At 45.1% G+C, this 21,583-nt stretch overlaps 3 protein-coding genes and 2 non-coding genes across 5 annotated transcripts; 1 reads left to right on the top strand and 4 right to left on the bottom strand.

The window, feature by feature from the left end:
• Positions 1-527: 527 nt before the first annotated feature.
• rad54l (RAD54 like) lies at positions 528-5,221 on the bottom strand. The gene is made up of 17 exons (XM_088394040.1): positions 4,987-5,221; positions 4,812-4,892; positions 4,393-4,506; positions 4,257-4,317; positions 3,921-4,056; positions 3,754-3,823; positions 3,304-3,592; positions 3,102-3,226; positions 2,868-3,018; positions 2,657-2,783; positions 2,516-2,590; positions 2,273-2,403; positions 2,016-2,126; positions 1,752-1,954; positions 1,502-1,681; positions 1,264-1,427; positions 528-817 (listed from the first exon to the last, which is right to left on the bottom strand). Exons 1-17 carry the CDS (start codon positions 4,987-4,989, stop codon positions 613-615), a joined length of 2,226 nt encoding a protein of 741 aa, XP_088250166.1. The 5' UTR covers positions 4,990-5,221; the 3' UTR covers positions 528-612.
• A 226-nt stretch (positions 5,222-5,447) lies between these two features.
• artn (artemin) lies at positions 5,448-10,904 on the bottom strand. Its single transcript, XM_088394041.1, has 3 exons — positions 10,855-10,904; positions 9,944-10,118; positions 5,448-7,959 (listed from the first exon to the last, which is right to left on the bottom strand). Exons 2-3 carry the CDS (start codon positions 10,113-10,115, stop codon positions 7,559-7,561), a joined length of 573 nt encoding a protein of 190 aa, XP_088250167.1. The 5' UTR covers positions 10,116-10,118; positions 10,855-10,904; the 3' UTR covers positions 5,448-7,558.
• A 4,713-nt stretch (positions 10,905-15,617) lies between these two features.
• On the bottom strand, positions 15,618-15,689 carry trnah-gug (transfer RNA histidin (anticodon GUG)). The gene has a single exon. It is a non-coding gene; the product is annotated as a tRNA-His (tRNA).
• Positions 15,690-15,756: 67 nt separating this feature from the next.
• Positions 15,757-15,828, bottom strand: trnah-gug (transfer RNA histidin (anticodon GUG)). The gene has a single exon. It is a non-coding gene; the product is annotated as a tRNA-His (tRNA).
• A 125-nt stretch (positions 15,829-15,953) lies between these two features.
• On the top strand, positions 15,954-21,552 carry LOC148388210 (ankyrin repeat and MYND domain-containing protein 1-like). The gene is made up of 18 exons (XM_088394568.1): positions 15,954-16,289; positions 16,463-16,609; positions 16,669-16,863; positions 16,990-17,037; positions 17,260-17,501; positions 17,590-17,806; positions 17,874-18,032; positions 18,364-18,462; positions 18,564-18,742; positions 18,817-18,988; positions 19,069-19,209; positions 19,272-19,379; positions 19,493-19,600; positions 19,680-19,802; positions 20,011-20,112; positions 20,260-20,425; positions 20,502-20,541; positions 20,624-21,552. The coding sequence occupies exons 1-18, from the start codon at positions 16,095-16,097 to the stop codon at positions 20,889-20,891; spliced, it is 2,709 nt and encodes a 902-aa protein (XP_088250694.1). The 5' UTR covers positions 15,954-16,094; the 3' UTR covers positions 20,892-21,552.
• The last annotated feature ends 31 nt before the right edge of the window (positions 21,553-21,583 follow it).

Below are 21,583 nucleotides of genomic sequence, written 5' to 3'. Positions count from 1 at the left end.
GGCAAATATCAGTATGTGCTAACGGTTAACGTTGATAGTTGCAGTTTTAGAACAATCCACACACTGGATATTTGAACACAAATAGTGGCACAGAACATGTAAAGAACATAACAGGCATATAATCTTTATCTTCCAACTACGGAGCAATGTAATCCTGCGTCTGACGGTAAATGTAAATCATTTAAATCCGTATGTCTAATATACTGTCCTTATGTGGCCATGGTGGTGACAATACGTTGTGGCAAAGCAGTTGTCAATTGCAATTAAGAAACGGATGAGTGAAATGGTTGTTGCTAATGTTTTCATTTAGCCAAGAGCACCCGTAATTCCCAGAGGTCAGGGGCGTGTTCTGAAAATTCACCGACACCGGTCTCCACATTTGAATTGAGATAAATTTATGCCTTTTGATGCCGATTTCAAAAAAGGAAAAAAAAAAAAGTTGACCAGTGTAATTAAATAATTAAGTACAGGTATTACTGTAATGGTACCGGCACAAGTTCAAGTTTGTGAAGCACTGCTGATTAATGTACGTGATAATAAAAAAATGGGCTTTTATTTGGGGATAAAAAAATAACACTGACAAAAAAATGTACAAGCAGAAATAAATCCAAGTCAAACAACACCCCTTTGGTCCTCATGGGAGCGCTGGTGGAAGACGAAGGAGATGGTGGCGGCGTCCCAGCAAGCCTTCAGCACTTGGTCCCTTAGGCCCTTCTTGTCCCAGCAGTGGTGCCACTGGGACAGGTCGCTGGTGCAGTCCAACTCTGGCGCAGGCAGCCGCACTTGGATACCATTGACGCAGCGCCGACAGCGGAACCTGCGAAGTGGCTTCAAGTCACGCGTCTAATGCCGTTTGCCATTTGTTTGACAGGTAACTGATGTTTGGTGGAGGCTTACAATTACCCTGTATTCATACATGTATTCACAGTATGTTAGCAGTAAGCTACAGATGTTTAATTGATGGTTGTTTTGAATATTTTGGTGGTAAAATATACCAAACAATATAACTTTTTTTCCTCATTTCAGTTTTACAGTTAAGTGAGAGTGACAAAGAAAATTCAAGCAAGCTCGCTTCGCTTCTTTGGAGAACTGCATGAGCAAGTCTGAAGTGAGTAAGGTGACATGATTTCCTTTGATTTGAAACAGAAAACATCTAAACTGTGTTGGTCTTGGCAGATGTCTTGGTCTTGGCAGATGTCTAACTGCAAAAGCTCGAAAACGTGATCGCATGCCGGCCTATAAGGCAGAAAAGCAAATTCATACTTGTCGTGCGTGTCACTGGCCGTCTCTCCGTTGAGCGCAAAGAGCTCGCGGAGTTCCCCGAGCGAAAAGTGTCGCTCCACGTCCTGTTCTTCGTCCACCACGCAGCTGCTCAGTGCCTTCTTGTGCGCCTGCCGCTGCAGGATTTTCTCCTCGATGGTTCCCGTCTGCGGACGCATGGGGCAGGATCACGTAAAAAACATCGGAACTCAAGATGTCCGTCGCTCGCCCGTCGACTCACCGACAGCAGCCTGTAGATGTAGCACGTCTTCTTCTGGCCATCCCTCCACACCCGCGCCATGGCTTGCTCGTCGTTGGCCGGGTTCCAGTCGGGATCAAACATCACCAGGCGGTTGGCGCCGATCAGGTTCAGACCGCAGCCGCCCGCCTTGCTGCTCAGCATGAAGATGAACTCTGGGTTCTGAAACAAGAAGCGGTTGAATTGAAACCATGAAAATGGTGAGAAGCATCTTCAAGGATTTTCAACTTACGTCAGGACTGTTGAATCTCTCCACAACCTTGGCCCTCTTCTTGATTGACATGGTGCCATCCAGTCGTACGTAGGGATACCTTCTGGAGTGGCACAGCCTCTCAAAGATGTCCAATGTTTGCGTGTAGTTGGAGACCAACACTACTTTGTCGCTGGTGGTGGTCCTTGTCATGGCCAGGATCAAGTCCAGGACCAACATTTTGCCTGGAATGACAGCAAGTACACGGCATCACTTGTGCCGACGTTCGCGCCGGCATCGTCTTACCTGACAACTGCGGCTCCACACTTTTAACGGAGTAGCCGCCTGGGAAAAGATCCAGAGTGCCTTGGAAACCTTCCTCTCCCTGTAAACACTTGTCATGGATGAGAGCTGGGTCTGACAAGAGTGGACATGAGAGGGAAGAGCCACATTTGAAGGTCTCATAGCCAAATACAGTGCTGCTTTGAGATAAGACTCGAATGAATATTGAGACCAAAGCAAAAAAAAAAAAAACGGTGCTACGAGTGTCAAGGAAATCTTACGATTGCACAGTTTCTTGAGCGAGGTGATGGACGACAAGGAGGAGACATTAATCTTGCCCGTCTGCAGTGCCTCCATGGGCTTGGCCTGCGTCAGAAAGTGTTTGTAGAGCGCCGTCTGCAGCGGCGTTAGCCTGTTGCGAGACAACGCATTTGCACCATTAGCAGCTCAAGTCAAGAAAGGTCTCAGAAGTTTGAGCCAGAAAAGTACCAAATTGTAAAATTAGTGGGGCAAATTACACCTACTTGCAGCAGACCACCTGCTCGATCTTCACAGGCAAATATTTGGACAGGATGTCGGAGGTTCTCCTGATTAAACACCTGAAAAAACCACAGCACTCAAGGCCACTTTCACCCCAAAGCGGAGAGAGGGGGGGGAAAAAAGACCTGTTGACGATGGCAATGAGCTCCTTGAGTTTGTCCTCTCCCTCCTGTCGTTCTTTATCGCTGGCGTCGGCGTCACGACCCTTCAGGATGGGCAGCTCGAATCGCTTCTTAAACTCCTGAGCGGTACCTGATGTGACGGAAAACATTTTGAATAGCATTACAACAGCTGCTCAAAACTCTGTCTGGCCCAGCCATGCACGCGAGCGCTAACCCAAGATGCCGGCGTTGACAAAGTGCACCAGGCTGAAGTACTCCAGCAGGTCGTTCTGGATGGGTGTGCCCGATATCAGCACCCTCCTCTGGGCACGCATGGCGTTCAGGGCTTGGTACGTCTGGTTGTCGGAGTTCTTGAGCCGGTGGCCCTGCGTGCGAGTGAGACTGTGTGTGCTGCACCGCTGACTGCGCCGCATAGGTCAGCGTGGCGAGTCAAGCGGCCTGCAAATACCTCATCGCAGATGATAAGTCCCACTTGGCCTTTGTGCAGAACCTCAGCATGCAGCCGGAAGGTCTCATAGGAGATGATGAGAATCGGCGTTGGTGCACGAAGCCCACGCTGCGAGATGAAGTTCACTAGGAAAGACGACCGACGTGCAGTAACGTCGCACGACGTACGCGGTCGAGCCATGCCACAGCAGCCGATTGCTCACCGAGCTGTCGGTCAATGTTGTCCTTGGAGCCTCCGTCGATGGCCAGGGGCGCAACGCGTGCTCCCAGCCACTTGGACACCTCGTTGTACCAGTTGCGCACCAGACTGGAGGGCGACACCACAATGGCCTTGTCGATCTCAGGCTTGGCGTCGGCGCTCTGGCGCAGCAGCGTCCACACCAGCGCGATGCACTGCAGGGTCTTGCCCAGGCCCATCTCGTCGGCCATGATGCAGCCGAACGAGCCGGGGATGCGACGCCCCGTAACGCAGTCCCACAGGAACTTGACGCCCTACAATTCGGTTACTGACATTAGGGCCCTGGGCCTATTTCATATTGGCCCTTTTAAGAATAATTATTGGTCAGTTTTACTGATTAAACACTGAAACATTCTTTTTCACGAAACAGACAGAGTAACATTCAAGCGCCGTTTATGTATTACGTGGAGCTTACCTCTCTTTGGTGAGGTCTGAGCACCTTCCCTAAGACAGGGTCCACAACCACATGGACAGGACTTTTGTCCCTGCACAAGACAAGACAAAAAAAAAAAAAAGAGTGACAAAGTGAACCAGATAGCATGTGGATTCATGTTGGCCGTGTAACTGTCAGAGTGCTCCTACTTGTCTATTTTGAGCAGCTCGTGGGCACTCAGCGTCTCGGGCTCAAACAGAACCAGGGCATCGTCCGCAAAAGGGTCGTGAAGCGCCCGCCTCACTCCGGCTCGCTTCAGGCCCAGCGTCCGGATGCCCAGCGGGCCTGTTACGAGGGGAAAACAATTCAAAAGCTTCAGGTTATGTTCTTGATTCAAGCTCTGTCTGAGGACCACCAGTAGCGTCATGCTAACAGCTAAAGCTAATAATACAGAGTCAGATCCACAACTACACAATTGTAACCCTTCATACCGAACTGGACATTACCCTTGCCCCCTTAAAAACTTGTGTTGGTCAAAATCTCACCTGTGTAATTTGGGATGGGAACTTTAAATGGCTTGGAGAGGATCCGACGAATAAACTCCTCCTGCAGATACACGATTTCCATCAGATGATGAGACAGTTAGACTCAAGCAAGTGCCACACCTTCACACGTGCTTACGTGTTTGTTGCTGTCTGCGCATGCGGCGCCAACGGTGAGCTGCGTCAGGGGCCTCCTGAACAGAGACACGGGACTTGGTTGCATCGCTTGGCTCCCTGTAGCTTTTTTTTTCTTCTGTGGACAGCAGCACAGTACACCTGTCAATCACTCAGCACAATCACCCAACATTAAAAGCAACACGAATAAATATGAAACCAAACAAACTACAGCGGCATTGTCGTGCCAAGGAACTGTGTTGAAGTGGATTGAGGAGCTTCATTTACATAAACGTAGTATTGTGCTGCTAACTTGTGGCAACTATGTGTAATTATAAATACTTGCAGGATTTCATTAAGGTGGATGTTTGATGAGTAATGTTGCCATTTTAGAAAAACTTAAATATATTCACTCTTAGCTGGTAATTCAACAAATTAACTGACCGTCGCACACGTCCACTCTTGGTCATCCTCAGCGTCGGCTTGCTTTCGTTTGGCGACCTGACTGGGAGCCCAACTCCTCCTCTGGGTGGTGACAAGACAAAAGATGCAAAACAAAATATGTCAACTTACAGGAGACTTTTAATGGCAATGAAACAAGCTCCATTTTATTTCTGACCATGTTCACTCTGTTGTCGTCGCGTTTCGGCCCAAAATTAGCCTGCTAACATCCTTGCCAGCGCATCGACGAGCTTCCAATGAGATGTTTGGCTCTCAAAATCAAAGTGTGACTTGACTTATAAAAGAATATTAAACTACATGTACATCGGCGACTACTACACAAAAACCGACGACAGTGGTGAGCGCTCGATTCCTCCTCAAACTGCGCGCTAAACAACTACGGCAAGCGCAAAGCTGAAAAAACACGCTATTTTAATTACTCACATAAAAATAACAATTACGCTAACGTTTACTCACTCAACTAATATGATTTACTTTAATTGAGACAAAGATGCCGGCGAATCAGTTTTCGCCACATCAGTGGCGATGAGATTAATATTAATCTCATATGGTTCATCCCATAAACCCCACCACCCTCTTGCCAAAATCAAAATGGTACGTCCGGGGTCTGACGTGTTTAGTAAACCAGAAAGTCGAAGCAAAGAAATACATTGCGTAATTCTTTTATTCTTTCCACTTCCGTGGTAAATCACTTACTATTATCAAATATGTGTATTATTTTAACTTGTTTTTCAACAGAAACCTGGAGAGTCTGTTGTCATTTCAAGATTTTTTTTGCACTTCCCTAAATAAAGAAATACTTAAGATGTTGCGAGCGATTATTTTAACAAAATCAACCGTGTAACCAAGGAATTTAACTTTTATTTTGGCGTACACCTGTTATAGCCTATTTGTAAATCTTGTAGCGTAATTTCCGGATGTGGTAAAGCGAACGTGGGCGGCGGCGTGGTTGGTTTGTGAAGATGATGCTTGTTAATGGTCTCGCGTCTCAGCGCATCCAAAATTAAACGGCGTGTTGAAAAGCCGTCACTTTGAAGAACGCTTGGCTCACGTCTATATTTGTCCTGGCATCCCACAACACCATGTCGGCGTGTAAACGAGGCTACTGGGGCGTGCCCGTCTTAGTGAATGTGCGTTTGCGTGCGCGGGGGGATGCAGTGTGCGTGTGTGGGTGTGTGGACATGTCAATGGCATGTTTGCCTTGACCTTGGCGGCAACATTTTACCGCTGTCAGGAAAAGCAGGGAACAAGTCTGAAAAATGCTTTTTGACTCTGTGACGGCAAGCTGATCAAGCAAAAGTTGCTCTACGTAAACAAGTGTTGGGACACACACTTCTGGCTCTACTGTCACCTTTGAAATTAGAAAACTGCGGTTCTGTTTACTGTACCTTATGTACATTATATATACGGTAGAACCTCTGACATTTAACGTCGACAGGTTCGAACAAATCAGAGTTCAAACCAAAAATTCAAAACTTTTGAACCCCCCCCAAACTGAACAAAACACCGGCCTCCGAACAGTTCACCGAGCCAGGTTAGGGTTGGTGCCTCCGCTTCCCCTAAGCAACGTTCGGAAGCTTCCTTTCCCCAGTGATGTATGTCTTGATGTCGTTCTGTCTTTTGTTCGTGTCAATTGTACACCACTATTTGCCTGGCGGACGGACATGCGATCAACACACCACTCTTCTCTCTAGTGACCGTGTGTGCGTTCACATATCCCTCCGCCCAGTAAAGCGGTGTCGTACAACAGCGGTCCACAACCATTTTACTAATGAGTGTATGTGTATTAGACATCACAAATATCACTAATTATTACGCAAAAGGGTCCATTGTTGTTATGTCATAACGGAATAATCAGTTTTCCATTATTTCTTATGGGAAAAATTGAATCAGACTCCGACCAAATCAGTGTCCGACCAGTTTTCTGGAACAAATTATGATCGGCGTCAGAGGTTCTACTGTACGTAATTTGCATATACGTACGTTTTTCAACAGGAGTGCTAGATGCTGTGAATTTCAAGCTTGGAAGTAACTTCACTGATGCACAAGCACCAGTAGATGACAGCAATGCACCACTTCAGATCTGAAATTAGCCCAGTTTGGGAGTACTCATGCATGCTGTAGGAGCAAAAAATTATGGCAGCACAAAACATCTTAGATGTGTCAAATAGCATCAAAGTCACTGATACATCAAAGTTTGTTTTCTCCAGTTTCTGGTTGAAGTTCTGGTTGAACGGTTGAAGTTTGTCAATCTTTCATGTGTTCTGCTGCTGATTTCAAAAGAATGTGAAAGAAGGGGGTTTCTTCTTTCTTTTGGTAGACTGTGTTTATAGTCATGGAACACAAGATTGTGTGGATCTTGAAAAAACAGTCAAAAATGAATGAAAGGGCTGGCAATGTGGGGTTGGCTGCTTTGAAAAGGTCTGGCTGTCAATTGCAGTTCAGAAGCATCTAGCAGTGATGTCAAAAAAAGCAAATGACCAGTTGGTAATCAGTTACAGGAAGTTTGAGGTACTACTCTCTCTGACCTAGATCTTTCCAAAGTACTCGCCGGTTACCAGGGTCTTCTTATGAGTTCCAAGTTCCGGGGTTAAAACTCTCTTTGGAGGAAACCTCGGCGCTGCCCCTCAAGAAGTTTCCGAGTTGGACCCCCAGTTGCCCATCTTGAGCAAGCCGCCAAGCCGCCTACAGTCTCCACGACGACATCACGACATTGTCAAAGCGACGGCTCAGCCCACGCAGCTGCAGTCGGCGGCCGAAAGCCACCGGATAGTCTGCCACATAGCACGAGCGTCCATGAAGGACACAGTCTCGTAGCGGGTGGGCCGGCAGCACGGCCGGCCGCTGAGCTTGCGGGCCGAGACGCCTCCTTGTGCCACCAGGGCCCCAAGCGCCAGGTCGTAGTTCCTGTGGGCGGCGCGGCACGAACCCACGCAGTACTTGAACAGGATGATCTCGTCTGAGTCGTAGCCCAGGCCCAGCTCGCGAACACGCGTCCGACGCTTCTCCACGCGGCACGACACGTCGGGCCTCTTGGGCTTGCTGCGTGATGTCGGTGGTTGGCCGTTGCGAGGTGAGCGCCTCCAACGGCGCTGAGCGGCGTCCACGTTCTGGAGCAGCGTCCATGCTTCTAGAAACACACAACACGCACTTTGGCTATGTCATTTCAAAATGGTCAGTCGCCGCTTCTAATGGCAGTGACACAAGCCAAAAAATTAGGTACACATTACCGAGCACTCAAGCTGCGATGCTAAAATGATGCAAAGTAGATGAGTTAGCTTGTCTCGGCCTCATTTTCTCGTGGAGCCACACGGCATTGCTTGTCAGTTCATGCCTCCAAGTTTACGGCAGGAACACTCGTACTGTAATCAGTCGGCTGCAGGCCCACATTTGTGGAAATGTTCTCCGGGGAGCAAGTCCTCGACAACTGGATGGCGCATGCAGCCACGTTCAGACACGCACAGCACGCACGTAATGTCATAATTACACAGAAATATTTTCTTGTTACACGTCACGCTCAGCGAGCTGACAGTATATACACGAGAGATGTTAAGCGTTTAAAATCATTTCAGTGCTCGTCAAGCCACGTTGATTGATTTTTTTGTCTAATACGATCAATGAGGCCAACAGGGGGCAGTATAATAAAGGGGTTTTCAACTGGTTTTGTCCAAGGGACCACCATTATAACCGAGAAACAACTCGGGGACCACTGCTTTGGCGTAATATTATTTTATTTTGCACCGAAGGAGGATAGACCTTTACAGGCTATTTATTTGCATCTGTATGTCTAATTTGGGAATCTCAGCTACATTTGACATATTTTGAATGGGTAAATGATTCACAAAATTAGCTGGAGAATAAACCAAGTCTAAATTGACTTGAGGATTGAACCCAAGGTTGAAGTCTATCATTCTATAACCAAGCCACACCCCTCGTAACTTTGCTCGGGGAGGTGGGAACCTGTTCAAATATGCTACACGGTGAAAACAACCCAAGAAGACACAAAAAGTAAATTGATGCTGCCATGAATGGCGCTGCCAGGCCCTACTAGGAGCAAAATATAAAATCAAGATGCCTTGCTCAAGGACACTTTTACATGATCACAGGACTTGAAGCTTGAACCCAGCATCTACAAGTTTGGACTGTCACTCTACGACTGAGACACGTGAAGAAGTCATTAGGCAGTCAAGGAATCACCTTTGAAAAGGTTGATGGCTAGGAATGGGAGGGTGTACCTATTCTCACGGGTTAACTTAGTGTAATAGGGTTGCTGTTAGAATTTGTACCCCCTGTAACTTTGCTTGGGGAAGGGGTAACCTGTTCAAGTTTGCTACACTTGGTGCATACACCCCAAGAAGTAAAATGATTGTTCACAAAATTAGCTGGCCAATAAATCAGGTCTAAATAATATATCAATTTAATTTTTAAATATGTTACAATTATTTTCCATTTCCAATTCGCGGGCCATCTGCAATACCGCCACGGACCACTAGAGGACCGCGGACCACCGGTTGATAATACTGGTATAACACATGGAGGCCTTTCGTCAGTATGTTGCAGTAATATTTGTCATCCTTTGCAGAGGGCAAGAAATAAAAAAATAATTGATGTAATCATAATGAACTTCAATTACTTGCAGATCTTTGTTATTTGTGGGTTGGCACGGTTCCCATCTGCCATAAATAGCAAGCGTTCCACTCTTCTTATCTTGACAACTTGGATTATGGAGTGTTTGAGTGGACGGACTTTTTCGAAGGATGCTGCATGGTCGAATGACTTATTTTTACCCGGGCTCCGGTGACTGAGCTCGGCCTTGAGAAGGTCCAGATACTTTAGCTGGACTATATTAAGCTCCCATGTGCCAGTGCATTGTAGCGGTTAGCTTAGCATCAGAGTTGGGCGAATGGGTTAAAGAAGCGGCCAATGAAAGCATGAAGCCGCAGCTGCTACGCTCAGTAGCGCCCCCTGGAAAGTTTTAACTCAGCTCATGACACCAATTGCGCCTGTTGACACGAAATTAGGTTAACACGTCTATGGATCAAAAAGTTTCCTGAAGTGGTGCCTTAAAATTCCTTAAGTGCTGTTAGTTGAAAGATAAACCAAGAAGAACCTACCAAAGGCCTCCGGCCAGAAGGGGTCAGCTAGGTCGTGTGTCTCCAGTGCATCAGGCCTCCTGGGGGGTCGCCTGAAGACACGCCGGTGTGAGTCCAGCTGGTTCTCTGGTCTGTCCTCCTTGGAGAATACATCCTCCGCCAGGGCTAGTAACGCCGCCATCAACCACAGCATCACCTGACACAAACAAAATGGTCGCCCATCAAGCCTTGGCAGCAAAAATGAGATTGTATGAAACTGTGTAGACACATGCCGCTGCTATTTGAGTGCGTCTTTTATTCTGTTTTTTTTTTTACGACATCACAAAAGCAGACATTAGCATTTAGCTGTCTGCTGTTTTTAGTGTGTGTTCACAGTGACACGCTACACGATGGAAAGTGCAGCCATTGTCAGCGGACACGTGATCGCTCGCGCTGAATATTTTACAACTGCAATTGAAGCGAGCGCCTCTGCAGCCGCATCGCTGTGGAAACTGTGCTTCACGCTCTCCTACTGTATATGAAATAATCCACGTTTTCAATTCATATTGATGACAGTAATTAACTTTTCTTCTCTCATCTTTTCACAGATGTAGCCTGCCATTTTGGCTTCTTTGTTTTACTTACTAAACTATGATAATTTAGAAATTTTTGTTTTTTTGTAAAATTTACCTTCATTTTAGAGACATGGCATCTGTTTTACCTTCCAGTTTTTTTCTCTTAAGTTATCATTTTATTGTCATAATAGTCTTTTTCCTAAAGTCAGGCCCACTGAGCAGCAAACAATTGCGAGTGTTTTCAAAAGGTTGTGAATGTTGTTGAAAATCTTGTAAAACTTGATTCAATGTGATTCTGTACACTTTTTTTAACGTCTTCAATTGTATTCTGACTGACAAGCTTGCGCTCTGTTTGTTTCGTCAGCGCATTTTGCTGACCTTCCAGTTCCCGAGCCAGTTCTGTGAGGCCTTGTGCCTCCACCGTTTTCCATCTGAAAGACAAAAAGAACGAGGAACGCAATGATGCCAGTGGGAACGTTCCTCGGAATGACACAAACCACCATTAGTGAGTGTTTGCTTGTTCCATGACCACGAGAACTATATCGCAAATCACCTTTCCTCATTGAAACAAATGGAAATGACATAAAGTCATCCAACACACAAATATGGCGCATGTGCATATAAAATAAAATGTAAAGAACTTGTGGCCACCAGGAGGCAGAATAATACATTCAGCATTTTATGGGAACCTTTCTTCGTTCAGTTTTAGTGGTTGTAGAATCCATGTTGACATACAGCTCCATATATGAGAAAACTTAGCCAATGGTGGGGCAACATGTGACATGTTTACACTCTATTTGATTGCTAAATAAAAACTTAGCATTGACACAAAATATGAAACGGACATAAATGAAAATTATACCTGAAATTGGGTTTTTGATCTGGTAAACAGTCGATATAACATGCCTCGGTCTTTCGAGTGTGAACTTTTCGAGTATAGGACAATGAATTTGCATTTAATATTTGGAACGGATTGTTTATGCAACTCGGGTAGCTAAGTGCTTTATTGGTGTAAATGGTTTGCAAAGCACTGGTATGTACAGTGCAGAACTGTGCATTATTATTATTATTATTATTATTATTATTATTATTATTATTATTATTATTATTTACAAAAAAGATTGTACTTATAAATCAAATAGCAACCGCCTGGCAGCACTTTCATTTGTTAATCAATAAAATACTTTTCGTCATTTAACTTTCACGGTAAATCGTTTCATAAAAAAATCCCACGCAACACATTTAGGGTCCCGGACGGACCAAGTAACGAGTATGTTCTAGAATGTCCTCCAGTTTTATGAATGTTCTAGAATTAGATGACGTCACTGGAATTTTTTAATTGTGTCGGCGTGATCGGCGTCTTACCTGTCCGCACCTTCCCGCTCCCGCAGATCATGGACGCAGCTCCGAATCTACGTGCGCGTGCGGGCGGGCGCACCCCGGCAAGGCTCAGATGTGCGCGTCGTGCAGCCTCCGTGTTGCGCGGTCACGCGCAAGCACACCCGCGCTCGTCCTTGCAAGCAATATGAGCGTGCATGAACTGTGAAGACCAATCGTTTGCAGCTTGCACGCATGATTAAACACTACAGAACTTTATTCTTGCAACAAAAGGAGTTTTACAATATACGGTATGACTTTTTCTCCTCATAACACCACATTGGTTTTGAATCTGAAGTTTATGTCGTAACATTCCGACTAATTGGTTGAACAGAGCACAGATTATTTTGTTGAACTGGTAACTATGGTAACAAAAGTGCTAATTGATCATTCGTTGTTATGTTGTTCATATGTACATGCTTTTATCAAGCGCTTGACGTAAAAATTACATGCGCTCATCTTTTTTATCATTCCAATGTCCTGCAAAATCGTTTCAAGTCTCCTGATTGCTGCTCAAAGCCTCAAAGCCTCAAAGCCTCTGCAGCTTCCTTGTATGGGCCGAGTTAGCTGGAGCGTGACGGCCGACGGGGCACTGAAAGAATCCGTACTGTGAAAAAGTGTTCTCGGAGGACACCTAATTAGTTACACAGTCCTCAAGGTCAGGCGTCGCCTACGACCAGGGACGGTCCCCGGGGTCATTTAATATGAAGCTCCTCAGGGTCATATATTTTTTATCCTCGGTGAAGAACGACTTATATTAGTGACGTACTAAGGAGCTGAGTCCAGCTTTATGTACAGTATCGCATTATTCTGCCCTCAGCTGTCCAAGGCAGGCACACTTGAATGAGTACTCGAGGTATACAGTACGACTCTGGGTACATAGTTGTCTGACATCCAACAGAAGAACATCTCCTATACAACACTCAGTGTGCCTCCACAAACGTGGGGGGGCCCTGACTCCCGGCAGGTTGCCGGCTGGCCCACCGAGGACCACCCCAGTGACTCATTGACACTACGCTGACCCCCAAATGGAAGTGCAACAGGGGGCCCAGTCCTGCAGGTGGAACAACTAAACGCACATCTTCATACATCACACTTTGACCCTCACGAAAGCTTATCACGCGGACAACTTCACCTGGTCCAGATGCTCTGGAACAGTTCGCAGTGAACAAGTCATCAAGCGCTGCGTGCCGGCACAGCCATGCCGATACATCATTTTAATTCTCCAGCTATGGTTGTATTTTCAGGCGGCGGAACGTCAGCTGCGCAAACACGGCATGAAGGATGTGAAAGGAAACGGGATCTCCGGAGGGTTGGCGCTCGTCGGATGTGATGGATGCGATATATATTAGAGATGTTGGATATGATGTTTTTTCAGACTTACTCAATGTTGGATTTTTTTTTGCCTTAAGTATCGGTGGCTGGTATCGGCAGCCTCCAATTGACCAGATACCTTAAAATAAGGCTGGCAGCGGGGTACTCGACGATCCCTTGTATACTCATTGATGAATGAATGGATGAACGCTCGGGAGACAGGCCGGAGGCCTGATGAAAGTGGAGCCGAGACCAGACCAGGCAGCGCCATTACTGTGCAGACCACCAACGGTGAATATGAAGACTCCTTTGTGTTTGTGCATGCCGGATTTGACAACAGCGGCCAGGTCAAGGAGCTTCTTTTAATAGAGGACACCTGCTCTGCCGCTTTGGACTTTTTGCTGAACTTCCTATGAGTCTGTTGTTCTCACATTCCTTGTGTGCGTCACCTGTGAATACATTTTTGCATGACTGACATTCTGCTGACATTTAACTCAATTGGCTAAAAAAAAAAAAAAAACAAAGGTGCCAAATTCTTGAAAATAAAGTTAATTCAAATAACGTTAGAAAAGAAGTGTGGGCTAAAAAGCAGAAGTTTGGACTTTTAGCGCCCTCTGCTGTTTTGGAATGCATTTGACAACCCACGTCTGCACATGCAAAACTAATATAAGAAAGTTTTGCTGATGTTCAGACAATAAAGTAATCCATCCATTTTCTGAACCGCTTAGTCTCCACGGAGGTCGCGGGCGTGCTGGAGCCTATCCCAGCAGTCATCGGGCAGTAGGCGGGGGACACCCTGAACTGGTTGCCAGCCAATTGCAGGGCACACAGAGACAGACAACCAATCACACTCACACCTAGGGACAAATTGGAGTCTTCAATCGGCCTACCAAGCATGTTTATGGAATGTGGGAGGAAACCGGAGTGCCCGGAGAAAACCCACGCGGGCCCGGGGAGAACATGCAAACTCCACACGGAGTTTGGCGGATTCGAACCCGCACCCTCCTAACTGTGAGGCGGACGTGCTAACCAGTGCTCCACCGAGCCGCCACAACAATAATAATTTTAGAAAACATTTGAAATTTCATGAAAATAGTTGAATTTATTTGGATTTTATTTACAAAAGAGAACAAAATTGTTTAACATTTAGAACAGAATGACGTCAACACATTGATGGTAAAGCGGCGAGATAGTTATGCTCACACGAGCGTAATGGAGTCACTCGGAACTCACGTCTCAGGAATGTAAGCGGCGGGAACACTCTGGGCAGAAGGAGTTTCCCGGGAGATGTACGGTCATTATAAAAAACATTACGGAGAACAAGAAGGGGAAAAGGAGGTGCGTGTGTGTCTGTTGTATTAATTATAATTAATCGTCATTATGGCGAGCTCTCTGTGGAATGTTGACAGCCGGCTAACTTGAAGCAACACGCACTCAAAAGTCGCTACGGGCGACATTGTGGAGTGCAGCAATAAGGTAACTCGCCCCCTTGACACCATCAGAACGTTTTGGATGAGCGGTGCATCAATTAATTGATAAATCAACACCTTATTGATTATCAAATTAACCAACTATTTTGATAATCAACTCATTGTTTAGAGTCATTGTTCAAATCTTCTGAATTTCATTCTCTCAAAGTCAAAAGTGTGTTTTATTGCAAATTTCTTCACATATACCACAAAGGAATCGAAATTAGGTTGGTTTGTAAGCATCTCATCTCGTTTGGAAAACATTTAGCCTATTTTATGATAGATGTTACAGACCACACCAGTCACTCATTCGTAATCAATTCTTGTTTGTGCATTTTCTGCACTGTCAATTTGAAATAACGTCGATGAATAAACGGACAAGAGAGCCCGAATCTTTGTAATTCAAACACTTGAACCACAGTGTGCAGAAGCTCCAAAAAGACATGCCTGGATACTCTATCTATCTATCTATCTATCTATCTATCTATCTATCTATCTATCTATCTATCTATCTATCTATCTATCTATCTATCTATCTATCTATCTATCTATCTATCTATCTATCTATCTATCTATCTATCTATCTATCTATCTATCTATCTATCTATCTATCTATCTATCTATCTATCTATCTATCTTTTTAGCATTTATTTATTGATTTTATTTGTGTGTTTGTTTGTTTATTTATTCGTTCTTGCTTTCTTTCTTTCTTTATTTATTTATTTATTTATTTATTTGATTGATTGATTGATTGATTGATTGATTGATTGATTAAGCAATAGTGCATGAATGGAAGTTTTGACTAGTCTGTACTGTGGCCTGCAGTGCCCCCATGTGGTGACTTCCCAAAACTCACACAATACCCAAAAAGATATCCTCGAGAATAGGAAGCCAAGGTTGTTGAATTAACCGCCGGAAAATAATTACCCAATTCATTTGAATTTATGGACTGAAAGGAGATAAGAAACAGCACGACAAAAATGCCGTGACCCGGATTCGAACCGGGGTTGCTGCGGCCACAACGCAGAGTACTAACCACTATACGATCACGGCTACGTGACCAACATTTAGTAAAAGTTTGCACTTTATTTAATTGTTCGGACTGAGACCCCAATTAAAATGCCGTGACCCGGATTCGAACCGGGGTTGCTGCGGCCACAACGCAGAGTACTAACCACTATACGATCACGGCTTACAGTTTTGCAGCCAAAAACAACAAAATAGAATAGGCTACGTAAGTTATAGTGGGCGGGCACTGTACGGTGACGTCATGTGATGCAGTATCATTTCTCATAAGTGTCATGCTAACGTTACATCATTGGTTTGCACATTACGAGGAGTTTTAATTAGTGGCAACCTGTACGTCATTGTTCTCAAGTACTGTATTAGAAAAGATAATGTTGGAATTTAGTTTTTTCTTGGCAGGTTTGCGAACAAATGCCGCCATTATTAATTTAAATGTCAAGCCGCCGAAATGTTTGGGCAGCCGGGGGTTTGCATCAACTCCAGGCGGGAAGTTCGAGCAGAAGTGTTTGCGAGGAAAGACGACAGGGATTTGGTGTTCAACACTTTCTCGACGGTTCGAAATATGAGGGAGAGTTTGTCGATGGGCTCAGACAAGGACAGGGAAAGTACACCTGGAGAAGTGGAGAGGTAAGATGGCATTGGGGCAACAAGTGCAACATATATTTGTGAAACGTTTTAACCATTGTGGAAAATGGTCACCTGCTCTCACCCTTGATTTCGATCACTTAAAAGTGATGCCATGGGAAAAAAAAAATCCACAATATCTGAGCAAGATTCACCAATGTCTGTGTCGTGTGTAGTTCTACGAAGGCTCTTTCTACAAAGACTACAGGCATGGTGATGGAATGTACTGTTGGCCAACAGGCAGCAAATTCATCGGCAAATTCTACCTTAACTGGAGAGAAGGATATGGGATACATATATACCCCGATGGAGCCATATTCAAGGTAAGAGTGACTTGATAGATGCCACTGGAATGCTACGAAAGTGCTCCTCTCTTTTCCAGGGCTTGTACCACGCTGACCAGAGGTTTGGTCCTGGCGTGCTTAGCGAGCCAAGCGGATGTCAGGATGTGGGCCTCTGGCACGGGAAGCATCTCATACAGCTGTGTAACTCGGTGCCAGGCAGCTTCAGCCTAAAAGACTTTACCGAATATGCGCTCTTTGTGGAACAAGATGCTGCCTCAAGTTCTCAAAGTCAGGTGAACGTTTACGGCATGCTTGATAACTGACCAAATTATTTCTGTATACTCTGTAAATAAACTTTAATAATTTTGTTCGATTTACACAGTGGAGTTAGGAATTGTCCATTCTTTGATTCTTCACAGACTCCCCAAACGGTTTTCTCTGAAGGAGCTGCCAGGACAGATTCGGGGGTGAAGTATTTTGATAACGAATCTACGAGATTGGATTTTTTATCTCAACTGGATGACAGTAATGCGCTTCATATTGGAGTTAGCGAGGAGCCAGTATAAAACCAAATATAAATATATTGCTACAAAGCTAGTTTACTAATTGAAAAATGATCACAATAGCTTAAGTGTTGTGTTTACATGTTTTTTGTTTAGAATGATCTGTAAATTGACATTCTGGTTTAGGTAGATGCAGATGACGATTTGCTTCTATACGATGACAATACCATTCTCCCCTCTGGCATTGAGAATTATTCCACCGATGTCGACCACCTACCGTTGCCCCCGCATGTCAGAAGAGTCTTTGACCAGGAATATTTTGGCAAGCTGTGGGAACCCGATCCCTGCTCGTACGAGGGCTACAAACGAGACCCGCCCTCCTCTCTGCCTTCACCGGCCCAAATGTTGGCTCACATTCACAAGCACAGGTTGGCCACAACTTAAAAGCTAATGCAAAATACGCACAGAGCAAAAAGTCTTCAAATATGTGACGTCAGTTTTTTCTCTCCCTCTCAGGAAACAGGCCGAAACTTTGGACTGGGCTGTTTCCAAAGTTCTTTCATACCAAAGGGACAGTTTTGGTCCAAAAGGCTCTTTGGAGGTGGCATCGGAGTTTCTGATCCACCAGGCTTCCGAAGGAGAGCGAGAGGCCGTTTTACAGGTTCTGCTGGATGGGTTCGTCCACCCCGATGTCGCCGATTCTCAGGGGCACACGGCGTTAATTGCCGCCGCAGTAAGTTGTCCCAGTGTGTCGTCCTTTGCTGCTTTTCCTTTGTTGACCGGTTGTGTTGCTTGTTCAGATGAACAGCCAGAATGATGTGATTGACCTTCTGCTGGACATGGGGGCTTGTATTGATAAGCTGAATTTTGAGGGTATGTCGTCTTTGTCCGTGTGTCTTGTGCTCTACTATCCCGTTCAGTGTTTGTACACGCATTCTGCAACTCCAGCCCCAGCACAGGTAAGAGTCGACAACGCAAACCTCCTGGTATCCAAATTTGATTAATTCAGTATTTTTTTTATTTTTCCACAAATCTAAAATAACTAGTCAGGAGTCTGTTTTATAAATTCAGTATACAGTCGACAGTCTTGAAATTGGAAGTTTGCAAGCTTAATGGTTCAACAAACATGCTATTTTTTTTGTTCTTATTCCTTAAAAACTTAACCCATTCGTAATTTCACGTGGCATTAATGAGTTGCTCAACCGATGAAATCAGACTCCAGAGCATTCTAAAGATGCATTTACATTCTCGATACCTGCCGCTGTAAAATGTGTTCCTGACTTTCCACAGAAGGTCAATGAGGAACCCGCCAATGAGGAGTTGACTCCTGCGGACGATCTCGACGCCATGAACCAGATTCATGTGCCACTTTTGGAGGACTCAGTTCAGGTGATGGTTGCGCTCATACCAGTGAATGTTCAAACCCGAGCGTGGCAGTGCACACAATGAAGATCCCGCCTCTGTCGAAAGTCATTCTTGTGTGCTTGCAGCAAGAAATCGAAGCAACCCCACTGCAGTCCTTTTCGTCTTCCTGCTCCATGTACAACTACAACATCCAAGTGTCGGAGAAGCTCCTGCAGGGCGCGGCTGAAGCTCTGAGTCGCACCGGCTTTCCTCTGCACTACGATACCCAGGAGACGGTTCGCAAATTAGCTGCCGAAAAATATATGTAAGTCCCGTAACCCCCCCCCCCCCCCCCCCCCCCCCATAACCTCATTGCTAAGTTGTTGTCGGTGCGACCAGGCACCGTTTTCGTTTGTCCACACTGATTCTGCTATTAGATCGGGGCGCGGACCCCAATATTTGCAAAGTTCCCTTGCCTGTCCTCTTTGTGGCCATCATGGCAGGAGACACTGAAACTGTCAAGAGACTTTTGCTGAGTGGAGCTTGCACTAGCATTTCTCTCTCGCTCAAGGTAGCATTGACGTGACTTTGAATGTTTTGCACTCAACTCGAAACTGTCCTCCTGCCAACGTAACGCACACATCATTGCAGTGGAAAGGCCTTTATCCTCTGCACGTGGCCGCAGTCTTGCCCGGCCCAGAAGGTCCCAAAATCATTGAACTGCTGCTGCACGCTTTATCCGACCCTGACGCGCGGGCGTCGGACCAGGATGAGATCTATGAACTGGATAAGGTACCCGGGTACTGCTCTGGGCATCGTCCCAATGGCTGGAACCTCTAGTGATTGTTTGACAGGTTTCCATGGCGATGAGAAAATCAGGCAAGATCCACACGCAGCCCGGTCCTGAACAAGGAGGTCGAACAGCTCTGCACATGATCTGCCAGAGACAAACGGACCACCGGGTGAGGAAATACACCAATGACCATGCGGATGACATCATATGCACTTGTATGGGATTGTTCTTGTTCTTTTCCCTTGTGGCTCTGATCACTTTGTGTTCTTGTTTTGACTACAGAATGCCAGCAAGGCGGTCTCAGTCCTGCTCTCCCACAGAGCCAGAACCGATCTCCTCTGGAGTGGACACTCGCCTCTTTCCTTGGCCATATCAAGTGGCAATGACATGGTAACTCACAATGTAGAAATTGAAAGGAATGAAATGATGCCCACTGATGATCATGTCCCCCCACCCCTTCCCGAGGAAGGCCGTGAATGTGCTCCTAAACGAAGGTGCAGATCCCAACATTCCGCTGGGTCACGGAGTGGGCAACGCCCTTTGTGTCGTCAGTAACTTCAGCTACGACTTGGATAGCAAAAGAGTCAAACTGGTAAAGTATTCACTTCGCTTCACATGGATTTCCAACTTCCCCAAGATGGCAAAGTACACAATTAATTGTGTACTGCCGTTGATTTTACTCAGTCCTGACTTAGCAACACCCACAGCGTGAGCTGAAAGATCTGTCATAATCCTTAAATGACCATGCTTCTTTGCTTATATTCGTCATGTACATACTTTGATTTGTATGTGTGATGCAGTTGGACATGTTAATAAAAGCTGGTGCTGACATGTTGATGCAAATTCCAATCGGTGATTTGAAAGGCACTGCGGTTGACTATGCACACTTCTCTTTCAACCAGGTAAGACAACTTTATTCAAAAGAGTTTAATGAAACTGTAGTGATGCATTTTGTAGTTGTGGCCTATCTGGTAACTTACTTGACCAAACCTGGGACACACATCTAATTCAAAAGCACAGCTCATGGTTCCACCTATGCCACCATTTAGGACAAGCGTATTGCTAATACGCCCTTCAACACGCTCAACATGGAGGAGAGAGAAACATTCAAAGCACGCCGTCACATACTCAGCTTAATGGGAGATCTGCTACGAAACGAGGCTGTCGAGAGAGAGAAAGAACGATTAGAGAGAGAAAAGCATCTTTTACAGAATAGTGAGTGTGTCATTGTTTGTTGCACAATATACATTGTTCTTGACACCCTAGACTTAAAGTGCTATATTCCTCTCAGGTGACGACGCAAGTTCTGACAAACAAACTCCCATAGCAAGGTAGCCTGATAGACTTGTTGTTCACTGTCCCACATGGTGCTGATGTCACGATAGGCTTCTCTAACTTTGAATATTTTTCCAGGCAACCATTTCAGTTCTGCTATCATTGTGGCCTCTCTGCAGCGGTGACGCTGAGTCCTTGTACTCGCTGCCACAAAGTGCTCTACTGCTCAACGCATTGTAAACTAAAAGCATGGAACAAAGGACACAAGCAAGAGTGTGTCCGGGAGTGTAGGCACGTTCCGGCCACCAAAATATCACATAGTCAGAAAAAGAGCAAGAAAAAAAGTAAGAAAATTTTCAATTTAGGCTGTGGAATCAGAGGGCCACATCGTTCACAACAAAAGTAAAATAGCAAGTACTACGGGGGGGAGACCCCTTTCACTTTTGTGCCTACGTTTACATGGACACATTAATTAGATTTAAAAAATTGATAGCAATAAAGTTTAAAGTAGATATGGACGAAGCGATCTTCTGTTTGTACAGAAGTTGCAACAGCTTCAATATATTTGGTCCACATTTGGTCAATCTGCGCATGTGAAAATAATTAGTTCCGATCGAAAGTGTCATGCGTGAACGCGGAAGTCCGATTCGGATCAATATTTTCATGGACAGTATAAATATATATTTTGAATTAACCGCCGGAAAATAATTACCCAATTCATTTGAACTTTTGGGCTGACAGAAGATAAAGCACGATAAAAATGCCATGACCCCGAATCGAACCGGGGTTGCTGCGACCACAACGCAGAGTACTAACCTCTATACGATCTCGGCTTGGTGCTTAAATTTAAATATGTATTTATACTGTCCATGAAAATATTGCATCTGATGATTTTAATCCGCTGTAATCGTATTAAAGAACTTTTGTCCATGTAAATGTAGTTTTCTCTAATCCCTGCCGGTGTGTGAATTTGTTTTTCTGTGGCGTTCAAGAAAATAATTTATAAGTATCAGTACACTGTACACAACCCAATTTGATGATAATAAAAATTGTAATGCATGCAAGAATTCGAAGTTTGGAATACAATAATTACATGAT

The sequence above is a fragment of the Syngnathus floridae genome, chromosome 13, assembly GCF_059516105.1.
Source record: "Syngnathus floridae isolate MCC-2025c chromosome 13, RoL_Sflo_1.0, whole genome shotgun sequence".
Taxonomy (NCBI): Eukaryota; Metazoa; Chordata; class Actinopteri; order Syngnathiformes; family Syngnathidae; genus Syngnathus; species Syngnathus floridae.
The sequence above is the reverse complement of the archived record's forward strand: the minus strand, read 5'-3'. Positions and strand labels throughout refer to the sequence as shown.

What these genes read in the sequence shown, in the direction of transcription:
- rad54l (XM_088394040.1), bottom strand. An exon ending in TCCCATCCCAAATTACACAG is followed by an intron (nt 4,057 to 4,256) that starts GTGAGATTTTGA and finishes CCCTCGTAACAG; the next exon opens with GCCCGCTGGGCATCCGGACG. An exon ending in GAGCTGCTCAAAATAGACAA is followed by an intron (nt 3,824 to 3,920) that starts GTAGGAGCACTC and finishes TGTCTTGTGCAG; the next exon opens with GGACAAAAGTCCTGTCCATG.
- artn (XM_088394041.1), bottom strand. Translation starts at nt 10,115, where the DNA reads ATGCTGTGGTTGATGGCGGCGTTACTAGCCCTGGCGGAGGATGTATTC. An exon ending in CTTCTGGCCGGAGGCCTTTG is followed by an intron (nt 7,960 to 9,943) that starts GTAGGTTCTTCT and finishes GTGTGTTTCTAG; the next exon opens with AAGCATGGACGCTGCTCCAG.
- LOC148388210 (XM_088394568.1), top strand. Translation starts at nt 16,095, where the DNA reads ATGTCAAGCCGCCGAAATGTTTGGGCAGCCGGGGGTTTGCATCAACTC. An exon ending in AGATCTATGAACTGGATAAG is followed by an intron (nt 19,210 to 19,271) that starts GTACCCGGGTAC and finishes ATTGTTTGACAG; the next exon opens with GTTTCCATGGCGATGAGAAA. An exon ending in CACACTTCTCTTTCAACCAG is followed by an intron (nt 20,113 to 20,259) that starts GTAAGACAACTT and finishes GCCACCATTTAG; the next exon opens with GACAAGCGTATTGCTAATAC.